We start from the raw sequence: 24,332 nt of genomic DNA on the forward strand, positions 1-24,332 counted from the left end.
TTTACAGCTGGAGAAAGAGCAGGAGAAGCAGGAAGACCATGCACCAGAATTCATTAAAGTCAAGGAAAACCTGAGAAGAACATCAACGGTGACAGGGGATGAGAAAGCAGCATAGCTTCTGCCAAAACCCAACAGGATCCTACCAAGGCAGCGCCAACACCCCCACTGAAATCTCTGTACATGGTGGACATTCCCAGCCACGCCATTGGGGCTACTTGTGGTTATTAACACTTGCTCCAGTAGAAGGCACAGAAAAGGTTTTCCCAGACCAGGAGGGAATCACTGTGGAAAAAGTGTAGTATTTACCAAAGTACTCACACAAGTGGATGCAGAGAGAATGGTGTTATTTTCCCCCCAGACTGTGGGTGCACACTAACCATCAGCTAACTCTTGGTTAACTCTAGAGACACAGTGAATATTTAAAACAGGGAAGTCTGTGTAGGAACAGCTTGGGGGACCCCTGCTTCTTGGAGGCAGGTTTGCCAGGCACAAGGGGACAAGAGGGCAGCTGCAGCTCTGCAGAGCCTCCTAGAAACCTGGTAACTAAAAGGGACAACGTGTGTATTATTGAGAACAGCCCAAGTGACTGTAATGGCTTTCCCAAGGGTCACTGGCTTTGCACCAGTCTGCCCATCAAGCATGGCTGAGGCTGTGTGTCTCAGCAGCACACCTGTACTATTAGAAAAACCAACCTCTGTGTGCTCTTACCAGTGCAGCACAGGCAGGTGCAGCTTCACAAGCACATTTAAACAGCATTTCAACCCTGTTTGAAAGAGGCTTTTTAGGCAATTCCATGCTCAGGCAGAAAATACATCAGGCTGTTCCATCAACACCCCAGGCAGAAGGCAAATGCTCTGTGCAGAAAGCAAAGGCTGGGTGCTCCCAGCACAGGTGTCCATGGAAGTGTGCAGTGACCAGGCAGCAGATCCCAGTGGATGCAGCAGACAAACTGCTTCTTGCCCCTGCACTACTGAGCTTCATCCCCTTGCCCAGCAGCTGCACACGTGCTACCACAGGGACTCACCAGAAATACCCTGTGATGGAGAGGGGGTGATGTAGTCATGTCCCAGCAGTTCCAAGCTGTCCTGTTACCACCCTGCTGGTACCTGTAGGCACCAGGGGTTACAGGGCATGTAGGTCCTGATGCAAAACTACCTGTCAGTGCTTCTCATCCCCTTGTCCAGAGGTCAGAGCTGCCTCACTGCAGCTGCCACTTTACAAAGCTAAAACTCTTGCTGCTGGTGTAGGAAAGCTGAGGTGGATGGTGGATTTGCACCATGTATGGATAAAGTTGTCACACTTATGGGACACCCATGCCCTGGGATATCCACATCTGAGCTAGAAGTGTGTTTTCAGGAATATCTCAGCTTCTTGCTTCTCACATCAGCCCTGATACAAAGCCTGAACAGCATAACTCACCAACTGCCTTTGGACACTGGTTCTTGAACAGCCTCAGCAGACCTCGTCAGCTGGGCAGGTAATACCTGGTTAATCAATATTGATTATCCACATCTGCAGTGGATCTATATGTAACTTAAGGGAAACTGGGCATTTGTACATATTTATGAAAAAAGTTACTAATCCATTCTCTAGTCTCCTGGTCCAGTGGGATGTTTTATTTCAGAGGGCTGTTGCCTGACCTGGCAGTTTGTGTAAAACATCTGAGCCACATCGTGTGTCAGGAGCAGTGATACAGGTATGGAGCTTCTGTAACAGACTGGACTATAAAAGCCCTTATCAGCTCCAGTCCTTGAGCACCCCATCTCATGGCACTGTTTCTGCTGCAGTTTTTAAGGCCCTTGCTCATATACTTATTCTAAACATGATTTTATTTCAGAAATCCAGTGCATATTGTCACTATGAATCAAACAAGATTTGAAATTATCTATTAATGGCCTTTCCAACTGCGAAGCTTTTTATGCAGGTTATGATTAAAACCATAATGAAGAAGCAACTTCCAGTATTTTTTCACAGGGAAAAAAAGCCAAATTTCTCCAAGGATAAAAAAGTGCTACTAAGGATGCTTGTATTATAGCTGTAAAGAATGCTGTATGATACTCCAAAGGTAACATTGGTGTAAGTAGAAAGCTAGAATTACTGTGCTGAGGTTTTGTGAGGAGTTATGGCACAGATTAAGTAACCCTGATCAAAGAGCTCAAAAAAAATCAGCAAATTAATTTGTAATTTTGCCACAGATGGAAATGCACTCCAGGAGAGGCAATCTGTCGCTCCATATGCACCAGTAAAATCCATGTTATCAGCTCACCTGGGCTGGGACAGGGGCATTTATGCAAGTCCTTGGGTGGGAGCCATGCAGTAAGGTCAGCAGTGAAGAGGCAGGAAGGATTTTGCTGCTCTTCTTGAGTATGCAAATATTACCTGGAGGGGGAAAAATAAATCAAGGTGTCTCCCTTTGATGCAGTGTCCACCACGCACAGAGAGGGGCTGCACACAACGCGGACTGTTGTGGCTAAGGGATGTCTGGGTCATTTCCAGCAAGTGTCCCAAAGGCCGAGGGAGGGCCAGGTCACACTGTCCTAGCTCAGGCTGGGCTAGTAGAGTCACAAGAAATCCTGCCAGCAGTGGGGAGACAGCAGAAAAACCCCCACCCAGCTGCCCACAGGCTGTGAGGGGGGACCTGCCAGCAGGGGCAGCCAGCACAGGCAGCATGCTGGGGCACACAGCAGGGCAGACAGAGCTCCAACCCTGACCAGAGCTCCAGGCTCCAGCCCTCGGAGATGGCACATGGGAAATGATCCTTTTACTGTTGGAGTAGTGGCTTAAACATCACAGCATCTTCCAGCACAGCTCTTGTCACCCCTCTGAACTGATAACCCCCAGCTGGGCTCAGACATAGAGCCCGTACGACTTTCACTGATGCTCTTGTGCTTTGTGGAACAGCAGTGAGGACGTGGCACCCTAAAAATCAGTGTAGGTATCACCAGGAAGATATTGGGGTATCTTCGTGTCTCTATTTCTTTTGTGTTAATTTTTTCCCTGTGCCCCTAAAGTACATTCCTGAATAAAACTGGTGTATCCAGAAGATACAGATTATCAGAGTATTGATGGAGGACAATTTTTTGCACTGTGTATGTTGCTTTTGTGGTATATAGTCTGTATGCTGTGTTGGTGCTTATACATTTATATAAAACTATATGTCATGCACCTCTACTGAATTAACTCACTGTTTAATGTGGACACTTCTGAAGAAATAAACTAAATGATGATTGTATATTTTGCTCTTTTCCACAAGGAACTGAAAAAGCTCCAAGGATATAAACAGACAACAGCCAAATAAACTGAATGAACATAAAGACAGTGAAGTCTGACAGCAATTCCTTTGTTAATGTTGTGTTAACTCCCTCACCAATGAGCCCTTTGCATCATCAGCACCCAACACTGGATCCAGTGCTTATCCCCAGACATCATCCCAGTTTGATGAAAGTATAAGGGCGCAGACTGTGAACAGGCTTTGTGCACTAAAATTCCAGTCTGATTTCTAACTGACTGTGGATGCCCACATGCCTGACAGGATAAAATCCACACAAAGCCAAGGAAACACATCCTTGGATTTAATTGAAAAACACATTTTTGAACTGACAAGTAATCCCCACACTACTGAGCCTATTAATTGTTTTAAAACAATTTTAAAGTTGCTTTAGCATCAACCAAAGACCATACATTTAGCAGATATGAAAAAGAGATGATGCTTCACACAAGTAGGTCACACACATCATGGTTCCTGAGTACCAGGACTAAAAATTAACACAGTGAAGCAAACATAAAGGACTTGTCTTTCTCATTAGCAACACCCTTACCAGCACAGATGCCAACATCCCACTCAGAACAAGGCAGAGGTGGTGCTTGGATGCATTTCTCTAACAGCAGGTATCTGCTGGGATTGCCACACTGCGAGGTGTCCCAACCCTCGACACTGGTGTGGCCAGTCAGCTCCTCAATGGGGGTGAGATCTCATGCGCCAAACCTGTTCTTCAGGTCAGGTTTACAAAACATCTTCCCACCTCTTTGATGCTTATAACAACAGCTCCCTTGCTACCCTACAATGGCGGGTTGTGTACTTCATTTCTTGGCATAAACCTTTCAAAGGGACAAATCTTTTCTAGGCCTTTGGTTAGACATGAGACCAGGGCACTCATGCCAGACTTTGTAAAATGCTTTATCAACCTTTCTCAGCCCCAAGCAGTGAGGTTTCAATGGGCTATGCCCCCAAACTCCTGACAGTGATCACACACTTCCTCCCATGCACGGATGGCAATGGTAGTTGTGCATTGTGACAGTTCTTCTGTGGAAGAGAGTAAGAACCAATCACTTCTGCTCTTTAAAGATAAAACCCTTTTAGCTATGCTCAAACTGCTCCATTGCCTGGAATTTCTCACACTGCCAGAGTTTTCAATACCAGCTTTGCTCTTTATTCAGGTCATGCTGAGATCTCTTCTCCTATGCACTCACTCCTGAAGTGCTCCTAGATAATTTGCTGCAGTGAAATTTCCTGTCAAGGAACACTTACATTTTACTGTGTGATTTACTCCTCATGACTGCCTCAGAAATGGCAAGTTCTGGTTTTCCTCCTCAAGCCAGTGGTATCCTCAGACTGGCCTGGCTGAACGCCCCTTCCTGAGAATTTGCCTTTGCCAATCCTAGGTATTTTTCCATACTTAGATTATTTCCCAAAATGATCTAAAACTGCCACAGACTGACCGGTTTTGTTGATGAAGGCATTATATGGAATCTTGAATTGGCCATGACAGTGGTAAGATCCAGCTTGATGAAAATGGGCAAAAATGCAAAATTATCAGCAACATAATGATGAGAGTGTGTTTCAACACACCATGGCAGGTGCTCTTGGGGGCTTTGTTGGTTCTCATCACAGCCCATGAGATCTCTGGGCATCCACAGGCACTTGGAGCCAAGCTGGGTGTGCAGCTCTGGTGGCTCTCCAGTTCAGACCTCACTAACACAGACTGGCAATGACCTCGTCAGGCAGCACTTGAGCTTGCCCAAATATAAACCTGTATGAGCATCAGGTTGCAAAGAGATTCAGGGACAGGCTTTTTTCCATCTGTCATCCCTCACTCTCCCTTCAGGACAGCCAGACCCACTCACTGAATTACAAACAACAGTCAAGAAGCACAAGGCCAAGCACTTGTGACTCCAGCAGAAGGAAATGGAAGAACAAATAGAAAAATCCCACAGAGCACTTCAGAAGGATGTACTGCCTCCCAACCACTCATGACCTGAGTCACTGTGGGATGTGATACTGCGCAGTATGGACAAGAAAAGAGCACATCCATAGGATACCCCATTGCTCTGGGAGTGTGATGGAGCCACATGGCATTTTTAATCTCCAGCAGTGATCCCAACACACCTTCCACTGCCCGTGAGCCACTCACTGCATTGCGGTTGGATGCTCTTAAAGCTGCTCCTTGTGGCTGCCGGGCTTGGTTCAACAGCTCAGCTTCAGGCTTAAAATTATTGTTACCATAAACTACATCTGATTTCCCAACCTTTGCTTAACTTCCCATGTCAACGCAAGCCTTCCGCGATGTGAACCCCACGCGTTCCACCTCATTCCCTCACAAAGCAGTTCGCAGCGAGGGTCTGCAGCGGCAGCACAGACCCATGGCTGAGCCGCGGGCAGGGGGATCCTCTGCCGGATTCCTCTCCGTGAGCGGGCTGTGAGGGTTGTGAGCTCCCATTTCCTCCCACGGGACAGCAGCAGGGACAGATTCAGGACCGCCGGAGGTGATGGCAGCACATCCCCGTGTCAGGCTCCCTCTGGCCGCCGCCCCAAACTGCGAGCAGGGCTGAGGGCAGTGCCGTGACTGAGCTGGGGAAACCCTGAGGGCACATCAAAGCCCCAGGCAGGGAGCAGCGCCAGTCCCAAGGGTGCTGCTCTCCACCCGGAGCAGGCTACGAAAACAACGAACCAAAATTAAACACACCAGGAGAAGGGCAGGGTGTCACTTGGGGGACGGAGCTGGAAGCGCAATCTCCAAGGCCCGCTGCCTTCACGGGATCAGCAGCGCCGTTCCGAAGCGCTGTGGGCTTTTCCCGCCTGCAGAGGTCAGCAGGAACACCCGCGGCCCGCCGCGCCGGCCCCGGGGACAAGGTCCCCGCACAGGGCTCGGGAGCCGCGGCCCGGGCAGGGGGAAAGCAGCCGGACGGCTCCACGGAGGACACCTGAGACGAGGTAGGTGGGGGCTGTGTTTGCACGGAGAGAAAGGAACCGCATTTTCCTCACGCAGCCTCACGGAAGAGGAAGCTGAGGCCGAGGCGTCCCCGGCGCGCAGCCCCGCGCTCCCCGTGACGGCTCAAGGGCAGCGCCGGGTTACCCCAGCCCTGCGTGCCCGCCGCGCTGCCCCGAGGCTTTTCTCCCTCCAACAACGCACCTTGGACTAAAGGCCTGAATAGCAGAAACAGCAGGAATTAATAACACGTTTGCAGTGGTTTCCAGAGTTTGTATTTCTTAAAGTAATCTGATGTTTGGAAATGCAGCAGCCTCTTCAAGGGAAAAATATGATTTATTTCCTACTCGCCACGGTTTTTGTTTTTCCTAGTATCCTGCGACCAATCTCACTAACATGGGCTTAAGGGGTTAATGTAAAGCTGAGCCCCAAGGACAGAGGCAGCACAGGCAGAGCCACCAGTGCCTGTGAGATCTGGGCCAGAAACTCACATAAACATTAACTCGTACTTGTGGGATATTCCAGCATGAACTCGTACTTGTGGGATATTCCAGCATGAACTTCTCATAGACTATGGGGGACAGACTGGGGAAAAAAATATTTTGTTTTGAAATATGTCATAAAACCTGCAGTTTGAGTTCTTTAAAGTGTCATAAATTTCCACTGCCCATTGCAATGAGGACAGGGTAGTGCCTAAATATTTATGCAACCCTTGTGCAGGTACAACATCTTGGCCAACCTACCAAAACCACTCCTCGCTGTGCCAACACCTCCATCAGGCATCCACTGACGGGTGCCAGTGCCAGAGGAGCCCCATCCCTTCGCAGAGCAGCGCAGCCTCCAGGATGGCTCTGCTGGAGACCAGCAAGTACTCGCAGGGCTCAGCGCTGGGCAGCGTGAACCCCGACCTCGCCAGCGAGAGGCAAACAGCCTCCTTCTGCGTGGAGAGGCTCACGGCCCTGCTGGACGGCGGCACGGAGCAGACACGGATACGGAGAGCAGTGGGTGAGTGACCCTTACGAGGCCCTGGTGGAGGCTGGCACAGGTTGTGCCTGTGTCCTGCTGTTCTGCTCCTCCTTTGCAGCACAGTGGGGTTTGTGCTCCTGGGCCTTTGCTTATCCCCCATCTCTTTAAAAAGTGGGAGTGTGGAGCTGGAGTTTTCTCTTCATGTAAATCAATACGACTCCCCCGCAGCCACTCCTGCTGTCTGAAGCTTTTCCTCCTCCCCACTCCCATCCCCTGTCTCTGGCAAGGCTGGTTAAACTGGAATACAAGAACTGAGGGTCGAGCGTCCATGTGCAAGGGAAGTGCGTGCAGGGGCTGGTGCTGCTGTGCAGAAATGCACATCACGTGTGAATCACAGCCAGCTGCCCTCCCTGGCACGCCGGGCTCATCCAGGTGGGGAATTTCTTGCGTGGGTTGGCTCAAGCAGGCTGAGCTGCTCTCACTCATGATGGGTGTGCCAAAAAATGACTGTTGCTCAGAAGAAACAGAGGAAAAAACCCTCTCTGCTATCTCTGAAACTGCATCCATATTATACACTTACCAAAGGAAAAGAGCACAGCCAGTGGGATCGCCCTCTTCACAGTGCCACTGGAGTTCTGTATAACCTTCCACATAAATAGATGCAAGGTTTTAAGGCAAAATGGACAAGGGGACTGTTCAAACTGACACAGAAACAGTGACTCTGAGTTGTTTTGCAACAGCTCAGTGCAATGGGCTGGTAACATCCCTAGCAGGACACCCAGCAGGCTCTGGCCATAACCCACCCTCTGGCTAACGCAGCTCACCACAGCCCTTACTGCCCTCATTGCAATTGGAGGCAGAGGGATCCTTGGCATCTTCTGCCAGAAGTCACCTCTCCTACCCTGACCAGGGAGGGTGCCTTACCCTGCAGGGCCACCATTTCCACTCAACAGACCCCTCTCTCAGGCCACTCAGTTCCCCTTCTGCCTCCCCAAACCCGCTGCTTTTCAGAGTTAGATGTGACAGCCATGGGAGCCAGAAAACAAAACAAAACCTGCCTGCAAGCTCCCTAAAAATCACAGCATCAGTATCCATGAGTCCAGTCCTGCCTGCCCTTCCCAAACAGGGCTCAAGGCACTGCCTGCATTCCTCCGGCCCCAGGATAACCAACTGTTCTGTGTTGCTTTGCAGTGGAAGCTATTGAATCTGACCCTGTATTTAGCAGAGAAAATCAGTATTTCCAGACACAGAATGAGAGGTATGAAGCAGCAGTCAGGAAGGCTGTTCATCTCCAGAAAAAGATGCATGAGATGGGATGGACTGAGAATGGACCTGAATATAAGTACATTTACAGGTGATTTTTTTTTCATGTACAACTAATTTTTTGTTAAAAGCTGTATGCCAATGAGAATCAGCTTTAGCAAAGGCTGGGAAAGACCAACAGCTGACAGAATAGGTTTGGATAAAAATGTGTTGCAGGTTTTTATTTCAGCAGCACACTTGGGAAAAGGGAAAATGGTGGTACATGACCGAGAACCTTTCAGAGAGCAGCACATGGGTACAGTGTGATAGATCATAGCAGTTCACAACCACAGCCTGAGATTTGCACTTCAACAGCCTCCTTACTTGTGCTGCAGCTCTCATACTACCCCTTAGACATTTTTAAATGTATAACCAGAATTGGAAGTGATGCTGTTTCAGTCACATGACTGACTTCTAAATAAATTAAAGATTCCTTTTTGTGTATCTAGAAAACACATATTTTATTAAAGGGAGGGAAAAAAAAGAGAAAAAAACTCACCTTAGTTTGTAGGTAAATGCGAACAAAGTATTTTCACAGTCCTTTCCTTTAGAAGTTTTCTTAACACTTTGTGTGGGGCTGAGCTCCACATTTCAATTGCCTGCCCCTCCCTTCCCCCTCTGCTCAGTCCATTCCTGGCTGGCTGCTGCCCAGGCCACGCTCTGCTTGGTGGGGTCACGTACCCTGTAGGAAGGTGCACGTTCAGAAGTGTCACTCAGAAGGGCAATGCCTGTCCCTTACACAGCACTGCTGACACTCAGAGCCACTTTTTTGGCATTTCATAGACTCAAAGCACAGTTTGGGTTGGAAAAGACATTTAAAGGTCATCTAGTCCAGCCTTCTGCAATGAGCAAGGACATCTTCAACTAGATGAGGTTGCTCAGAGCCCTGTTCAGCCTGACCTGGAATGTTTCCAGGGAGGGGTCATCCACCAGCTCTCTGGGCAACCTGTACTGTTTCACCATGCTCACTGAAAATGAGTTCTTCATTATGTCTCGTCTAAATCTAACATCTTTTAGTTTAAAACCATTACCCCTTGCCCTGTGGTAACAGGCCCTGCTAAAAAGTTGTCCCCATCATATGAAAGATGATTATTTTTTATGCTGAGCTCAACACGTACAGCAAGTGGAACTAATGAAGGGGGAAATGTGCCATCAAGAGCTCTTGGACCTGATCATTATATTCCCATTAAAAAGCAGCTCTCCACTGCTCCCTCAGAACAAAAACATCCCACCCAGGTGTGCTTTTATCAGGCCCCCTGATGCCAAAGGCTGTGGCAGGACCAGCCCTGTGTTGTCCCATTTGCTGGATTAGGAGCGGAGCTTTCTGGCAGGGCAGCTCTTGCCTGATGGAACTCCAGGTGAGCACCGAGCTCTTATGACAGAATCCTGGCTCCCAGTGCCAGGCACAGTGAATCACTCACACAATTTGAAATCCAGCTTTTCAAATCGCGGCTAAAGGAACGTTATTTCTAGCCAGGCTGCCAAGGATTCATTAAGTCATTTTCTGTTAATCAAAGCAATTTCCCTTTAACTTCTTTGTTCATATTTCCCCCCCAACTGTTTCAGCATGATTAATTCTCTCTCAGGGCCAGTATAAAAGAAAGGTCAGAGTAATTTGTTAACAATAGAAGGTATCTATGTGAAAGGAGATGCACTCTATAGCACTGCAATAAAGCAATGTGCTAACAGCCATTCAGCTACTGAGAAGAGCACAGCCACTTACTTGCACATGTACCAGTATCTGTGAGGTGATTCAATCATCTTCTGAGGATTCCCAGGAAGAAGGCTATCATTACATTCCTCATGTTTTCTTATTATTTCTCACACACAAAGAGAGCTTAAATAAATTTCTCATTTGCACCATGGAAATCACTGTACCCAAGTTCCCATACACAGTTTCTGGAGTAGGACTTTTTAGGATGTATGCAAACGGTGATGGTGAAGAACCTGACCAGATAATAAACCAGAGGTTATTTGGATGTATTTAAATTTTTCCACAAGAAAATAACATCTCTATTCAGGATGAATCCCACCATTGTTCACTGACAGCAATAGGCAGCAAACAAACAGCAAAAAGTACAGCAACAACTCAGCATAACCTGATATTTCTCCAGAATGGGAATGGGAAGGTTCAGGAGATCCAGGTCCCAGATACCTACATGTGTTATTCAGTCTAATATGCCCCACAGTGAATTGCTAGGGTCTGGGGTTTTTTAAGTAGGGTGCTGTTTTGTTCTTTTTAGTTCAGCCTCAAAATCTGACTTAAATAATCAAGAAAAAATCCTATGAATAAAACCATAAAATGCTCACAGAGCCTCAGGAGCTTTGGAGCTGGGTTGTGCTTTTAGCTCAGCATCTGCTACTCAGAACAGATAATTCCTCCAAGACCAAGTGAAATGAGCAAGCAACACATATGGAAACTCTGTTATGAAAGAAGAGACAAAGCAGCTTGGAAGGGCACTTTCCTGCAACCCTGTGCTGATGCTGGGTGCTGGGCAAGGTATGACAAGGCAGAAATCAAAAGGCAGCAGGTGGTACTGTCTGGTGACTGCTGCAGTGCCACTGCCTCATCCATCACATGCCTGGAACTTCATCCCCTTAAAAACTCCCCTTGTGCCTTCTCTGCAGGGCACTGTCAGGAGACGTCGCGTTCCTCCTTCACCGCGTCTTCATGAGGAGTATTTCAGTGCTGGGCTCTGACAAACAAATTGCCAAGTGGATTCCTCTCGCCACCCAGCACAAGCTCATTGGAAGCTACGCACAGACCGAACTGGGACATGGTAAGGCTGTGGGGAAAACAACATTTCTGTATGACACAAGGCTGCGGCCCAAATTCCCATGGGAATTTGACTCCAAACTGTCCATCCTTTACAGGGACGGGTGTGGTTGGGTTCTCATTCATGGTTCTCATCTGAAGAGTGAACCACAAAACCCTGATGATATTCACAACCACAAAACCTGATGATACCACAAAACCCTGATGATACCCATACCCAGTCTCCCAGGGGTCCTTCACTCTCTCCATCCCTGTGATATACCCGGAGATAGATACATAGACAGATATTTTTTTGATTTCTTTTAAAGGCACTTATCTTCAGGGTTTGGAAACAACAGCAGTCTTTGATACTGCTACTCAGGAGTTTATACTGAACACACCAAAGATCTCTGCCATGAAGTGGTGGCCTGGAGACAGTAAGTACCACACAAAATATTTTGGGTTTTGCCTCCTTCCGTTACATCTACCCTAGTTCAGCTCTGTGTTTGAGGGCCCAGGTGCTAGCAAAAGACTTCAATAAGAGACATTCTCATGGACAAGCAAGTGAGAGAAAGGGGATTGTCCAAGTTCAAAGGTCACAAGGGAGCCGCTATCATCTGCAAAAGCCCCTTGGGTTGCAGGCTGAAGAACTTCACTCAGGAAAGCTTTTGCCTCTGCAGGAATAAATCTTCCCTTCTTTGTAAATAATACTCAGACAACCAAAAACTGCAGGGAGGTCATTAGCATAAAGGATTCGAGTCATCAGACAGTCTCAGCATAAAGGATTCAAGCGTGAAATTCTTGGCTCCTTTCAGGAAGGTATTCCACAGAAAATAACTGGCGTCACAACAACCACAGCACTTCCCACTCTCAGCATTACATTAGCTCAAACTGTTTATTTTTTCTCATATTCTGTTACAAAACTGTTAATCCAAGCCTCATGGGCAGCAACAGAGGCAGAATGATGGTGCAATTTCTAGAGAGAGCTAAGAGCAGGCTGATTTAGGTTTCCAGCACACACTTGTGCTGACCTAAGATCCAACACATATTTAGTACTGACCTCTCTTAACTGTGTTTGTGATATACCTTGTCTTAAGGGAATGGGGCTGTTTTTCTTCTCATAGTGGGAAGATCAGCAACCCACACAGTGGTCTTTGCTCAGCTGTACATCCATGGGAAGTGCTATGGCATCCATCCCTTCATCGTGCAGATACGGAGCCTTCAGGACCATTCCCTCCTCCCAGGTAAACAACCCCAGACACTGCAGCACTTGTGAAGGTGCTCTGCCCATTTTGCCCTTAAATGTTTTCTAAAACACTGGGCCCAGGGACGGTTATAATTGCCAAAACCAAGCCAAGAGACATACCCAAGGTGTAGTTATCATTAACCCCAACCTTTTGATCTGAAGGGAAATTTAACACATCCTCAGACATATTTAGACCAAGTCCTTGACACAACCAGAAGCCCGAGCTGCTCTGAGCACCTCTGCATTAACAGCTGAGTTCTGACCCCAGCCAGCACAGATCCATCTGTCAATGGATCACGGAAACAAACTACTACAAGGCATTCCTGAATGCCTGTTTCACCCCTCAGGCAAGATCACCCATGCTGGGGAAGGAGCAGAGCTGACCATGCCCTTCTTTTGAGGTTCCCATACTGACACAAAATGGGGAGCAAAAAAGTTCAAGTGGAAGTAAGTGGGCTATGTTTTCTTCTGCTGCAGGCATAACTGCAGGAGACATCGGTCCCAAAATGAATTTTGAGCACATTGACAACGGCTACCTCCTGCTGAAGAATGTGCGCATCCCCAGGGAGAACATGCTGAGCAAGTTTTGTGAGGTATGCGTGCACTCACATCACAAACTCGCTGTCAGACTCTCATTCTACAGCTGGAGAGTCAACAGGGACCTGTCTAAATTTGGGACAAAAAAATCTTCCTTTGAGTGTCAGCAAGTCTCTGAGGTTTTATCAAGGGCGGAAGGTACCTGAATCCTAAATGAAACTCAGTGTCAAGAATTCCACATTCAGCAGCTGGGGATCATGGGGCAGGCAGAACCTACCGCTGCCAGAAACAGTAAGAGTTTGTCTCTTCAAATGGTTATCTTTCATCCATCATACATAAAAGCATTGTTTGCATTCAGTGAAGGATTTTTATATCCATTTTATTCTGTGCATGGCAATTACAGATTCATAGTAGTACTGAATAGGGCAGCATCTGACAGCCTCTCTCTACTCTAGGTTCGACCAGATGGCACCTATGTAAGACAGGGGTCGCAGAAGATTAATTATTTCACCATGACCACGGTGCGCATCTCGCTCATTGCAGACGAGGTTCTGACCCCCCTCATGAAGGCTTGCACCATCGCCGTCCGATACTCGGTGGTTCGCCGGCAGTCCAAGCTAAAGCCTGGGTAATGCCGTGCATCCCGGTGGGAAGGGCACTGTACACTGTGTTCCCCCACACCAGCTGGTATTTCTTCTCTTCATCTTATCTTTCAGCCCATCACTGGCTGATTTCCTGGCCCAGACAGGACATGATAAACGTGCTTCCCCATTATTTACATTAACGAGTTTCAGTCAAAGTACAAGAGAATGTTTACAGTTCTTTCCAAGATAAGTTTCATACTTTGAATAGGTCAGTGGCTCACACGGGCAATTTACTCTTTTATAACTGACCTTCCCCTGTAATCCCATAACTGAGAGGAATCCAGACAAAGTGGACAAGTTGCTGAATTCTTATTCCATGGTGTCCTACTAGTGGATGTAACATTAAAACACCCTCCAACATCCAGAAATCCAATATCTATGCTTTAAGCACTGAATTGTATTCAGGGTTGAATCCCCATTATTTTTAAAGAGATATGTTAATTTGCATGGATTATAAAGATTTCCATTTAAATCTCCTTTCCAAAGCAGAAAGGCCCTAGTGAAAACATATTTTGGTTCAAACACAAACCAAACAGAAGAGCACAGCAGCTGAACTATTGTAATAACCAATTCCATTGATTGAAGCCCTAAATGTACCACCCACAGCAGAAACTATAAAGAACATCCAAAAACACCTCAGAAAACTTAAAATGATTCAGAGTCAAATATTTTCAGGGAAATATTTCTATGCTAGGAGCCACAAAAGTTCCATTTAAAAAGCCAAAGTTTATCAGGGTGCAGTGCCACTGCCTTTCCTGGAACACCTAACAACTTGCTGTCCTTAAGGCCTCATGCTCATCCTCTCCTGAAGTCCCTGTTCCCTCTGTACTGACTGACCACACAGAGCCTTTTCTACACTGTTAGGGTTTTTTTGGGTTTGTTTCTCCAATAGCTCAGCGAGCTGGGCAGATTTGCTGCCACACTGTCAGCTCAGTCTTGTTCACACACTGCTTCTTGGTAATGAAACATGCCATTTTCATTCTGCAGGACGTAAAGTAACAGTAACTATGTCCATGGTCACACTTTCCCTACTTCATCAGCTGTCTTCCAACAGGGAACAAGAAGCAAAAATCCTTGACTACCAGACTCAGCAAGAGAAACTGTTGCCCCAACTGGCAGCAGCTTATGCCTTTCATTTCATCAATGACTACCTGCAGGAGCTATTCAACAGGGGGTACAGAGAGATCCAGAGGAAGAACTTTGACATGCTGCCAGAGGTGAGCTGCAGCAGGATTAACTCATACAACATTTCTGTTCTCTAAATGTTAAAGTATTTTAGCAAACTGGACAAGCATTCCTCTCATTACTAGAGAATTGGAGAAAGAGAAAGCACCAAGAGGTCAATGACGTGTCCCAGGCCTGCAACCAGCCAGCAGTAGCATTCGCTCTGCCACCCCAAACTTTTTGTTTTGGGAACCATTGCAGAGTGAAAAGTCCTTGAAAAGCTTGTCCAAAACCTTGTTCCAAGTAGCTGGTGACACAAAATGTTATTACACAACTTTGCCTACAATGCGCATGCACATACATCTGTGCCAAAATCAAAAATGTGACTTTTTAGACAGAACAGAGTATTTTTCAGTTGGGTGCTTGAAATGAAAACAGACTCTAAACAAATGTAGCCAAAGCCAGAACTGGCTGAGAGAAACCCAAAAATGCATAAACTGATACAGTATGCTCAGCAGGAGCATATGCAGCATCCCAGAGAGACACCAAAGGCCAGGCTCACAGAACTGGGTGCTACCACCATGCAAAGAGGGAACTGACAGGGATTTCATGCCCACATATTGCACAAAATTTTAAAAAGAAACCTATTCTGAAGATTCCACCAGTAATACTCTGCCTTTTTCTCTATATTTTTTAACAGCTCCATGCATTATCTTCAGGTTTTAAAGCCGTGATCACTCAGCACTGTACTGCAGGAGTGGAGATCTGTCTCCGGGCCTGTGGGGGCCATGGCTACTCCCTGCTGAGTGGGCTGCCTTCCTTGTATACCAAAATACTTGCCTCTTGTATTTATGAAGGGGAAAACACCATTTTGCTCCTGCAAACTGCTAGGTAACAATTCAAATGTGTTAAGCTAAAAGTCTGCCCCCTCATTTATTCAGCCTTTACCACTTCTTCAAAACCAGTAAAACCAGCTACTCCTTTCTCACAGCACCTTCTAAAAATACAGCTCAGGACATAAACTATTCATGTCTTCAGTCTAACAAGCATGGAAGTTGTGTGGGAACTGGATTATCTCTTCTATTTTTGGTTTGGGGATGTATGCAGGTGCTGTTCTGCATAACCTCATTTTCCTCTTGGCTTGTATTGCTGTGCAAGTTCTGTGGTTAATGTTTTAAGCAACCGATGTAACAGTGGTACAATGTAACACAATATTGGTAAAGTGGGGTCATTAAGAGGAAGCAAAGTTGTTGGATACTGAAAGTGGATGAGTCATGCTCCCAGGACATCAATTTCCTCCAAACACACAGACTGATGATTATCAAGAGTAGATGAAATACAGGATAAAGAAACTATAGCTGCTCGAACTTTTAATAATGTATATTTTTACTAGAAGGAGAAAACCAGGGCACTTCCCAGGGTCAGAGTCACCACATAGCTCCACGCTGCCATGCAGACATTTCTGCACTCATTACTGCTTTTTGCAAAATCAACAGCAAAGTCAAGAGAAATGTTGTACCCTTTTAATTCCAGACCTGGTCAGTCTAGCTCATAGCAGAGATGCCAAAAAACTTAGGGAGTGGGGAATGCTCCTTGTAAACTCTCTCCAAGGGTCTCATGTGTTAACATAATGTGACTGTGTGTTGGAATCACAGAGGGTAAGACAAAATCACCATTAAAGCTTCAGAGCACTGAGACTTAGGTTGCAAAGTTGATAATGTATCTAATCACCACACTGCTGAGACTGCTAATAGCCACAGCAAGTTTCTGCTGAAAAAATTATCATTATGGATTGCTGTGCTATTAAATAAGGCAGGCAGACCATCCCTGAGACCCACCACAGATCAGGTTATTGTAACACGCAAAACAAAAGGTCATTACTTGTTCCAAGTCCATTCTGGGCCACTGATGGGATGGGTCCCACCTTGCTGCTCCTCACCTGAGCCCACTTTACTATTTGCATGTCTTTGCTGTGAGGAGATCACCACCATACCCTGCTCTGACTGTTACCCTCTTCCCAGGTTCCTGATTAAGTGCTTCATGGCAGCCAATGCTGGCCAGCCTGTGCCACCATCTGTCACTTATCTGGCTGCAGTGAAACACGGGAAGTGTCCAGCCAAGAACAAGTTGGATTTTCTCAGTCCAGATATCTACACTGAAGCCTATCAACACGTGGCAGTCAGGTCAGTACAGAGGATGGGAGACAGGATTTCTCTCTTTGACATCAGAAATGTGTTAAGAACTCAGCTTCTTCCTTGCTCTGAAAGGAGGTAAAATAAAATAAGTTAAACTAGGATTGGCACCATCTGTTCCTGAAAAAGAAAAGGAAAGCTACACGGGATTAACAGCCATGTCAGATGTTCAGTATGAAGCTTTCATACTCAGAAGTTTTTAAGCCATGTGCTCCCAAAAAACTACATTTCAAAGAGCTGGTGGCACTATTAAAGTAAATCCCAAACCACATCACTGAGTTGCCATCCAGTAAAATCTTTACTGGACCCAGAGCAATTCTGTTAGAATCTTAAAATTTCACATACCTAAGAAAATGATGTTTGCTTTCAGTTTACACCACAGCAAGAACAGAACCTGTCATTCTGTGTATAGCCTTTCAACTACACATTCAGCAAGTCAACATAAATAAACATGGTACCATGAGTAGTCTCAGAATTATGTACACAATCATGGGTTGTATAGGTGTCACCCCTGAAAATCAGCTAAGAAGACAACCCTGCTGTCATTGAAACCAGTGTAAAAACAGCCACTCTTCAAAAAGCTTCATCAATGGGAACAGGATTTGAATCCCTGTGTAGAAAAGGAGAAACATAATGTAACAGCAGTCCAGTATTACTGTTTGTTTTGCAAACTCTCCCTACAAACACACAACCCAAGAAAAGCTCAGCCAAACCCCTGATAAACTACCCTGGAAGCTGAGAAGGCAGAAATCCTTCAGTACCAGGGTGGTCTGGGTTATTCTCACAATTTATACTTGGATTTTGCATAATCTAAGTTCACTCATACTGAGAGTAGATCACTCCAGATGTCAGAAACGCCAGTTTGCCTTTCAGTCACACATAACTCCCAAGTACAAATTCACATACAAAATGCTTTATGCTTTTTCAATTTTTCAGGCTCACAAGCAGCACAGCAGCAAAACTACAGGACTTGATTGAATCTGGAGTGAAAAAGCACGATGCATGGAACCAGTGCACAGTGCAGCTGGTGCAGGCTGCGAAGGTTAGCAAAATTCATCTGCTTATCTGATGTTTGTCTTTATGAAACAATATGCAACAGAAATGGCAGGATTAGCCTAAAGCCTCAGTGCTGTTTATTGTTTCCTGTTGACATCTAAGAGACACCACAAAAAACTATCACTGTGGTCTGCATGGTGGAAAAGTTGTGGCAAAAAGCAATTCCTGATCTGAAAAATTTGCTGTTTGTATGGACCAGGTAGAAAACTACTAGGAGAAATGAAAGGGAGAAAAAAATACCTTGACAGTTATGCTGCCACTACTGGCAGAATCAGACCTCCCATATCCTGCAACAAAAAGCCACCATCTCCAGCCAACATTCATCTTTTTGTAAGAATTCAGCATTTCTGGCACCCAGAGGAGTCTTCCTAAAGCCACTCCACTGAAAGCTGGTGGAGTCACAGCAAAGGATGAAACATGCCTGGTATTTCTTCCATCTGCTGGAAAGATGACTGCAGGGAAAAGAGTGAAAACCACTGAAAAGTGCAATGTTAACTACAGCTAAAAGATAAATCAAATTTGTAAGAGATGCTTTCAGCAGCTGAAGTAGCATTGAGACAGCAGCATCTGTTCCCTAAAAGAAGGGTGAATTAGTACAGAACTACGCAGAAAAGAGGAGAGAAAAGTCCTAAGTATTAACGAAAACTAATCCGTTGATAGTTCTATATCTTCCAATGAACCAAAACTATTTTTTTAATATGCAATTAAGTGCAATTCCTCTACAGTTATGGTGAAGGTCTTCTTCCCTTCCCTTCCCTTCCCTTCCCTTCCCTTCCCTTCCCTTCCCTTCCCTTCCCTTCCCTTCCCTTCCCTTCCCTTCCCTTCCCTTCCCTTCCCTTCCCTTCCCTTCCCTTCCCTTCCCTTCCCTTCCCTTCCCTTCCCTTCCCTTCCCCCCTTCCCTTCCCTTCCCTTCCCTTCCCTTCCCTTCCCTTCCCTTCCCTTCCCTTCCCTTCCCTTCCCTTCCCTTCCCTTCCCTTCCCTTCCCTTCCCTTCCCTTCCCTTCCCTTCCCTTCCCTTCCCTTCCCTTCCCTTCCCTTCCCTTCCCTTCCCTTCCCTTCCCTTCCCTTCCCTTCCCTTCCCTTCCCTTCCCTTCCTTTTGAAACAGATCCACAACTTATTTTAACATCATTAACTATTTCTGAAGAGCCTGACATAAGCAAAGGGCTGGCTGTGGTATCATCAGTGCTGCTATTAGACTCTTCAGAAAATGGGATCTGGGCCCTCAAAGTTTCTCAAATATTTCAAGGACAGGAAAAGTCACCCAAAACCCTTGAGTTTGCCCCATAACTTTAAAATTTTGACACACTGCTGCCTTCTTGGGACAATTCTGTATTTACTTCCTATTCCATACCTTCCCTGGAGATTCACCTACACATCTGGCACAGCAGCTCTATGAACTGACCCCTGCCAGCTCTCAGCTGAGTGGCTCAGACACTGGGCAGACTCCACGCAGGGTAATTGCCTGGGTGGCCACTCAGGGCCATGCAGCTGCTCAGGCAGGTTCTGCAGTCCACGTTGGCCTCGGCCTCTGCTGCTTCACCGTGCCAGCAGGAAAGCTGCAGTGCAGGTGTGCCATTCTCACACCCACACCTGGAAGGGAACTGTGCAGACCCACACAGATCCCAGCACCACCAACCACCCACAGCAGTGTCAACGGAGCCAAGAGTCACCCCACAGACAGGTGGGGCCAGCCTAATTCATCTCCTCTGCACCTCTGCTAATACTTCTGTCATTTCTGGGTCAGACACTCTACAGGTGTGTGACCCCAAAATTACCAGTTTAAAACCACAAAAGTGACAGGTAAATTTGGATGTTCTTCTGTGACAATGGTGTTTCCAGAGCTGAAGACTTGTAGACACTGATCCCAAAGTACCATGAGGCCAAGGTCTTCAAGAGAAGTTTTCTCCTGTTGATGTACAACCAACATTTGCTTACAACACAAGCACATTCCAATGTGTTTCCTTCACATAAACTTTTTGGGATATTCATCAGAACTATGTAGAATAAGTACTAGCATGATTTCTGAAGCAGTTTTCTGGAGTTTACAAATACCACAGTGTTGGCTGTTTACACATTCTGTCTTCTGCTGTCGCTGTAAGCCATGAATGCAAAAGGCCTGGTCACCCAGCAAACAAAGGATACAGACTGGAGAAGTGCCAGGGAAATGAAAAGGTTTTATATTCTTTGCAAGAACATTTGAGTCACTTGGCCTACTAAAGTGTTTGAGGTGCATTCACTGTTGATTGCATTTGTTTTCCAGGCTCACTGCCACTACATTGCAGTGAAAAACTTTGCAGAAACTGTGGAAAAACTCGAGACCAAGGCTGGCATCCAGAAGATTATGAAACATCTCTGTGACCTCTTTGCACTACATGGGATCTTCTCAAATACAGGAGCCTTCCTGCATGATGGGTACACATCTGCAGCTCAAATGGACATGGTGACAGCATCCTACCTGGACCTGCTGGCTGTCATTCGGTGAGCTGCTTGGGCAGGACACACACAGCTACCCAGTTCATCCCTGTGCTAGATAGAAAAGGGTGCTGCCGTACCTATGGCAACATCTCCACAGTCAATTCACCTCATCCAGTTTTTATTTCCATTGCCTGGCAGCACTAGAAATTGATTGAAACGTCTACTCAGAGCTTGTTTTCATGGCAAAACAGACCCAAGTGTCCAGCTCTTCTGCAATCTCTAAAGTTCTGTAACATGAAATCTTAAATTATAAATGAAGAAGTCATGAACACTTTCTACCATCTGCAGTACAGTGAAAGCACGAAAATATGTAGTCAGAGCACACTGGCAGGAGGCAGCCACAGCAACCCATCACACATTGCAGAATCAGTTTAAGCCACAGCTAATACAGCCTACTCTGTTGCCATGGCTGAGCTGCAACTGGTACCCAAACAATCCTGCCTACTGCTATTCAGATGCATCTGCTCGACACCATCTATCACCAACTCTGAATTCTGTGTTAAGGTTTTCATTTACCACAACACTCAGAGGCTTTTTGACAAAGGGTTCAGCTTCCACTGCTCGGTGCTGTTTGCTTAGAACATATTAACTTACAGTGCAGAGGAGTTGCTACTGTATGTAAAATTCTACCTAAGCCACCTGCAGAGAAACAAGAACACACTATAAGCAAGGGCTGAACAGGGCTGAGCCAAACAGCAAGGGTTTTCAGAACTGATAGCAGAATCTGAATTAAGTGATAAGTTTAACATAACATTTTCAAAAGCATAACATGTTGTCTTTGGAATTCATTGCAATTTCTGTGTTAGTCCATGCCTTGTTAACAGGATTCAAGAATGGAGTATTTACATATTTACAGCTAGTAGAAAGGATATAACCACTTCCAAGTCTGAAGCAATAACCCAGCCTTTCCCAAACCCTCAGACAGCTCTTCCCCAAAAGGAACTGGAAGATGGAAATGGCGACATTTGAGCAAACCACTTTGCATCCTGGTACCTCAAGTGTGAGGCACAGCCAGCACAACTTCCTACACCCACGATGATGGGAGGGTGAGGAAAAAGAAGAGCATCTCCAGCTTAGGAGATGCTGCCTGTGCTGCAGCTCTCTGTGCTGTCAGACTGGCCTCTGGGCTAGATGGGCCCTTGGATGGGTCAGGGTTATTTTGCTCTTACAGACAGGAATAGAATAGAAGAGCTCAACACTTCATGATGAGATAATAGAAATATTGAAAGGTAGATGAAGGTTGGAGATCAGCAAAGCAATTTCACATCAATCTAGCAGGAACCTTATTCCATTTTATAGGACACAACATACAGCATAAGAAAAATGAAATGAAGACAAAAATTAAAAGAACTGGCAGAGACTGCTGAGAAAAAATTTGACAGGAGATTGAGTCCTGAATTAGGGATGGAGCCCAAGTGATTACAACGCCCTGCAAACACCCACTCAGCAGTGCAGACAACTCAGGGCATTAGTAGAACATCACAAAATCACAAAACTATTGGGGTTGAAAGGGACCAATTTAGCCCAATCTCCCTGCCAAGGCAGGGTCACCTAGAGATATCTCTGAGGAATCAGAACAAGCAGGATTTCCGCCCCCTCAGTAAGGACAAGGAGGAAAACTGGCACAAGCTTTCCAGGAGAAACCTGGGAAACTGACTTCCAAGTTTCTCTTTGACTTCTTTTCCATCTTGCAAAGCACTGCTCTCTCAGGAATGTAACAAGTAACAGGAATGTCACCCCTGTGCTCTGCAGGAAGGACGCTGTGCCACTGGTGGACGCGTTTGACTTCACAGACAAGAGCCTGAACTCTGCGCTGGGCAGCTACGACGGGCAGGTTTACCAGCGCCTCTACGAGTGGGCTCAGAAGTCACCCACCAACCAGGTAGGGATGAACTGCAGCTGGGCAACTTCCACAGCAGCCAGGGCACAAACTGCTTCTCTTCTAACAAAAGCAATACAGATAAAAGAGCTTTTAATTCCTCTTTGTAGCACTGGTTTGCATCACATTGTACAGAATAAGCTAAAATGAGAGTTTCTATACACTGATAGTGTATAGAAAACTAGCTTTTACTAGTGCAAAACTTGGGGTTTTAAATATGTTTAACCAGAAAAAGTGTTAAACAAGGCTATTTGATCCTTCACGGTCTTTAGCACTTTGCTTTCTCAATTCATCCATACTGCAGAGTAATGTAAAATTCTGTGTGATGTAAATATGTATTGCTCTGTTTGAAAACTGATTTGGCCTTGAGTGAGATTTTTACTGTTGTAATTGGTATCCCTTTGAAATTCCACAGCTGAACACAAAATTTGCCTTCAGCAAACATTCAAGTCCAAGCATATTTTCTGAGGTTAAGTAATATGCTGTCCCCTTTGGGATGAGTGTGGTGTGCTGGTTATGAAGGACAGCACATATTACAGGGAAAAAGATCTTGTACATAGTTGAAGTAGCTGGTGTTTGTTGGCTGTTTTGGTTTTTTTTTTTAGTAGTGCAGCTTTATGTATTTCAGAGATTGTTCTTAAGAAAAAAATTATAGCCTTTCCCTTCTTATTTGCCATTAATTCCCTTCCACATTCTCTTTCTGAACAGATGAGCCCAGCCTACGAGAGGTATTTGAAGCCACTTCTGCACAACACGCTATCCAAATTATGAAGACCATGTTCCAAGTGAAGGGCACACATTTCCTCCTGTTCTTTGTGCAGCAGTACATTTATGAAGCATCAGTAATGACTAATCAGAATTAATAATCAGTTGCTTACTTGCAGTTACAACAAGTATGAAAGATTCTCAGCCAGCCATTTGCAATTAGACAGATGCCAACAGCGCTGAGTGGTACCTGCTGCTGTGAGACAATCTTGTCAGGAATGGTCCAGGGTTCACTGTTTTCTATCCTGAAGTGTCTTGACAGCATCAAAACTCTCTCATTTGGCTTTCTCATTCTTTCTAAATCCATTATATGATGACTGAGAAAAAAAAAACAAAAACCAAAAAGCACCACACTGTGAACCTCTCTCAGTGTGCTGTAACTATATAGTGCCTTCAAAAACCCCAAAACAACCAACTTTACTGAAAAATCCATGGTGAAATAATGATCCTTTGTTTTTAGGAACAAGTTGTTCTCTTTAATCAGAAGGTATATTAGAAAGTGCATCTGTTTTGACAATTAAAATAGCTCTTGATTTGCTCAGTACTGGAATATTCCTGCCTAATGAAGATGCAGACAAAGCTGATGCCAGTTCCAGTCTGCAGAATTTACCTTTCCGTTAATAGAGCTGCTCACACTGTCTTTCTATAAATCTTGAGCTCAAATAAAGTGTATTATTTGGAATACTGCTTCTCTAATTATTATACTTCATAATTATGGAAAGGGCAGGCTGATCCAGGCCAGTCATTAATTTGCTCGTAAATGAAGTGTTGCAAAGAACATCTTGTGATTATAATTCAATGCCAGTTAACACGGATATTTCTTACCATGTGTTGCAAGAAAGAAACAACTTTTCCTGAGCTTCATCAGTTCTGCTTCTCTTCCCTCCTTGATAGAAAGAATAAAGCTCTCACTGCTGCCTCTTATTACATAAGTCAAAAACCTGCAATGTATGAACAGGAAGAGACAAAATATGACAGAGAAACACCCCCTGAGACAGGCCTTTAGAGCCAGATGTGAGTTGGAAAGGTCCCACCTACTTGGGACAAGAACTTCATGGGAGAACAGGATCCACTCCATGAAACAGATACCAACTCCCTTACAGCTGCAATCATGTTAGAACATAACCAGAAATTCTATCAGTAAC

General features: G+C 45.6%; 2 protein-coding genes and 1 long non-coding RNA gene across 5 annotated transcripts in view; 2 read left to right on the forward strand and 1 right to left on the reverse strand.

The window, feature by feature from the left end:
- FAM107A (family with sequence similarity 107 member A) overlaps positions 1-2,273 on the forward strand; it is a 28,198-nt gene extending 25,925 nt beyond the window's left edge. For all 3 annotated transcript variants that reach the window (XM_063411629.1, XM_063411630.1, XM_063411632.1), the window contains one exon: positions 8-2,273. In XM_063411629.1, the coding sequence (XP_063267699.1) occupies positions 8-115 (108 nt within the window). In that variant the 3' untranslated portion in view covers positions 116-2,273. The remainder of the gene's footprint in view (positions 1-7) is intronic.
- LOC134558107 (uncharacterized) overlaps positions 1-3,312 on the reverse strand; it is a 47,587-nt gene extending 44,275 nt beyond the window's left edge. The window contains exon 1 of the long non-coding RNA XR_010082282.1: positions 2,267-3,312. This is a non-coding gene — a long non-coding RNA (uncharacterized LOC134558107). The remainder of the gene's footprint in view (positions 1-2,266) is intronic.
- Positions 3,313-5,970: 2,658 nt separating this feature from the next.
- Positions 5,971-23,873, forward strand: ACOX2 (acyl-CoA oxidase 2). Its single transcript, XM_063411618.1, has 15 exons — positions 5,971-6,211; positions 6,927-7,211; positions 8,364-8,526; positions 11,103-11,254; positions 11,559-11,666; positions 12,354-12,473; positions 12,953-13,068; positions 13,468-13,640; positions 14,711-14,873; positions 15,521-15,711; positions 16,842-17,003; positions 17,949-18,054; positions 20,329-20,546; positions 22,296-22,425; positions 23,131-23,873. Exons 2-15 carry the CDS (start codon positions 7,052-7,054, stop codon positions 23,191-23,193), a joined length of 2,025 nt encoding a protein of 674 aa, XP_063267688.1. The 5' UTR covers positions 5,971-6,211; positions 6,927-7,051; the 3' UTR covers positions 23,194-23,873.
- Positions 23,874-24,332: the final 459 nt, after the last annotated feature.

The sequence above is a fragment of the Prinia subflava genome, chromosome 14 (assembly GCF_021018805.1).
Source record: "Prinia subflava isolate CZ2003 ecotype Zambia chromosome 14, Cam_Psub_1.2, whole genome shotgun sequence".
In the NCBI taxonomy this organism is placed as follows: domain Eukaryota; kingdom Metazoa; phylum Chordata; class Aves; order Passeriformes; family Cisticolidae; genus Prinia; species Prinia subflava.

Bases quoted from the DNA above. Each gene is read 5' to 3' on its own strand.
- ACOX2 (XM_063411618.1), top strand. From the start codon at position 7,052: ATGGCTCTGCTGGAGACCAGCAAGTACTCGCAGGGCTCAGCGCTGGGC. The intron at 14,874-15,520 runs GTGAGCTGCAGC...ATTTTTTAACAG, and splicing joins ACTTTGACATGCTGCCAGAG to CTCCATGCATTATCTTCAGG. The intron at 17,004-17,948 runs GTCAGTACAGAG...TCAATTTTTCAG, and splicing joins TATCAACACGTGGCAGTCAG to GCTCACAAGCAGCACAGCAG.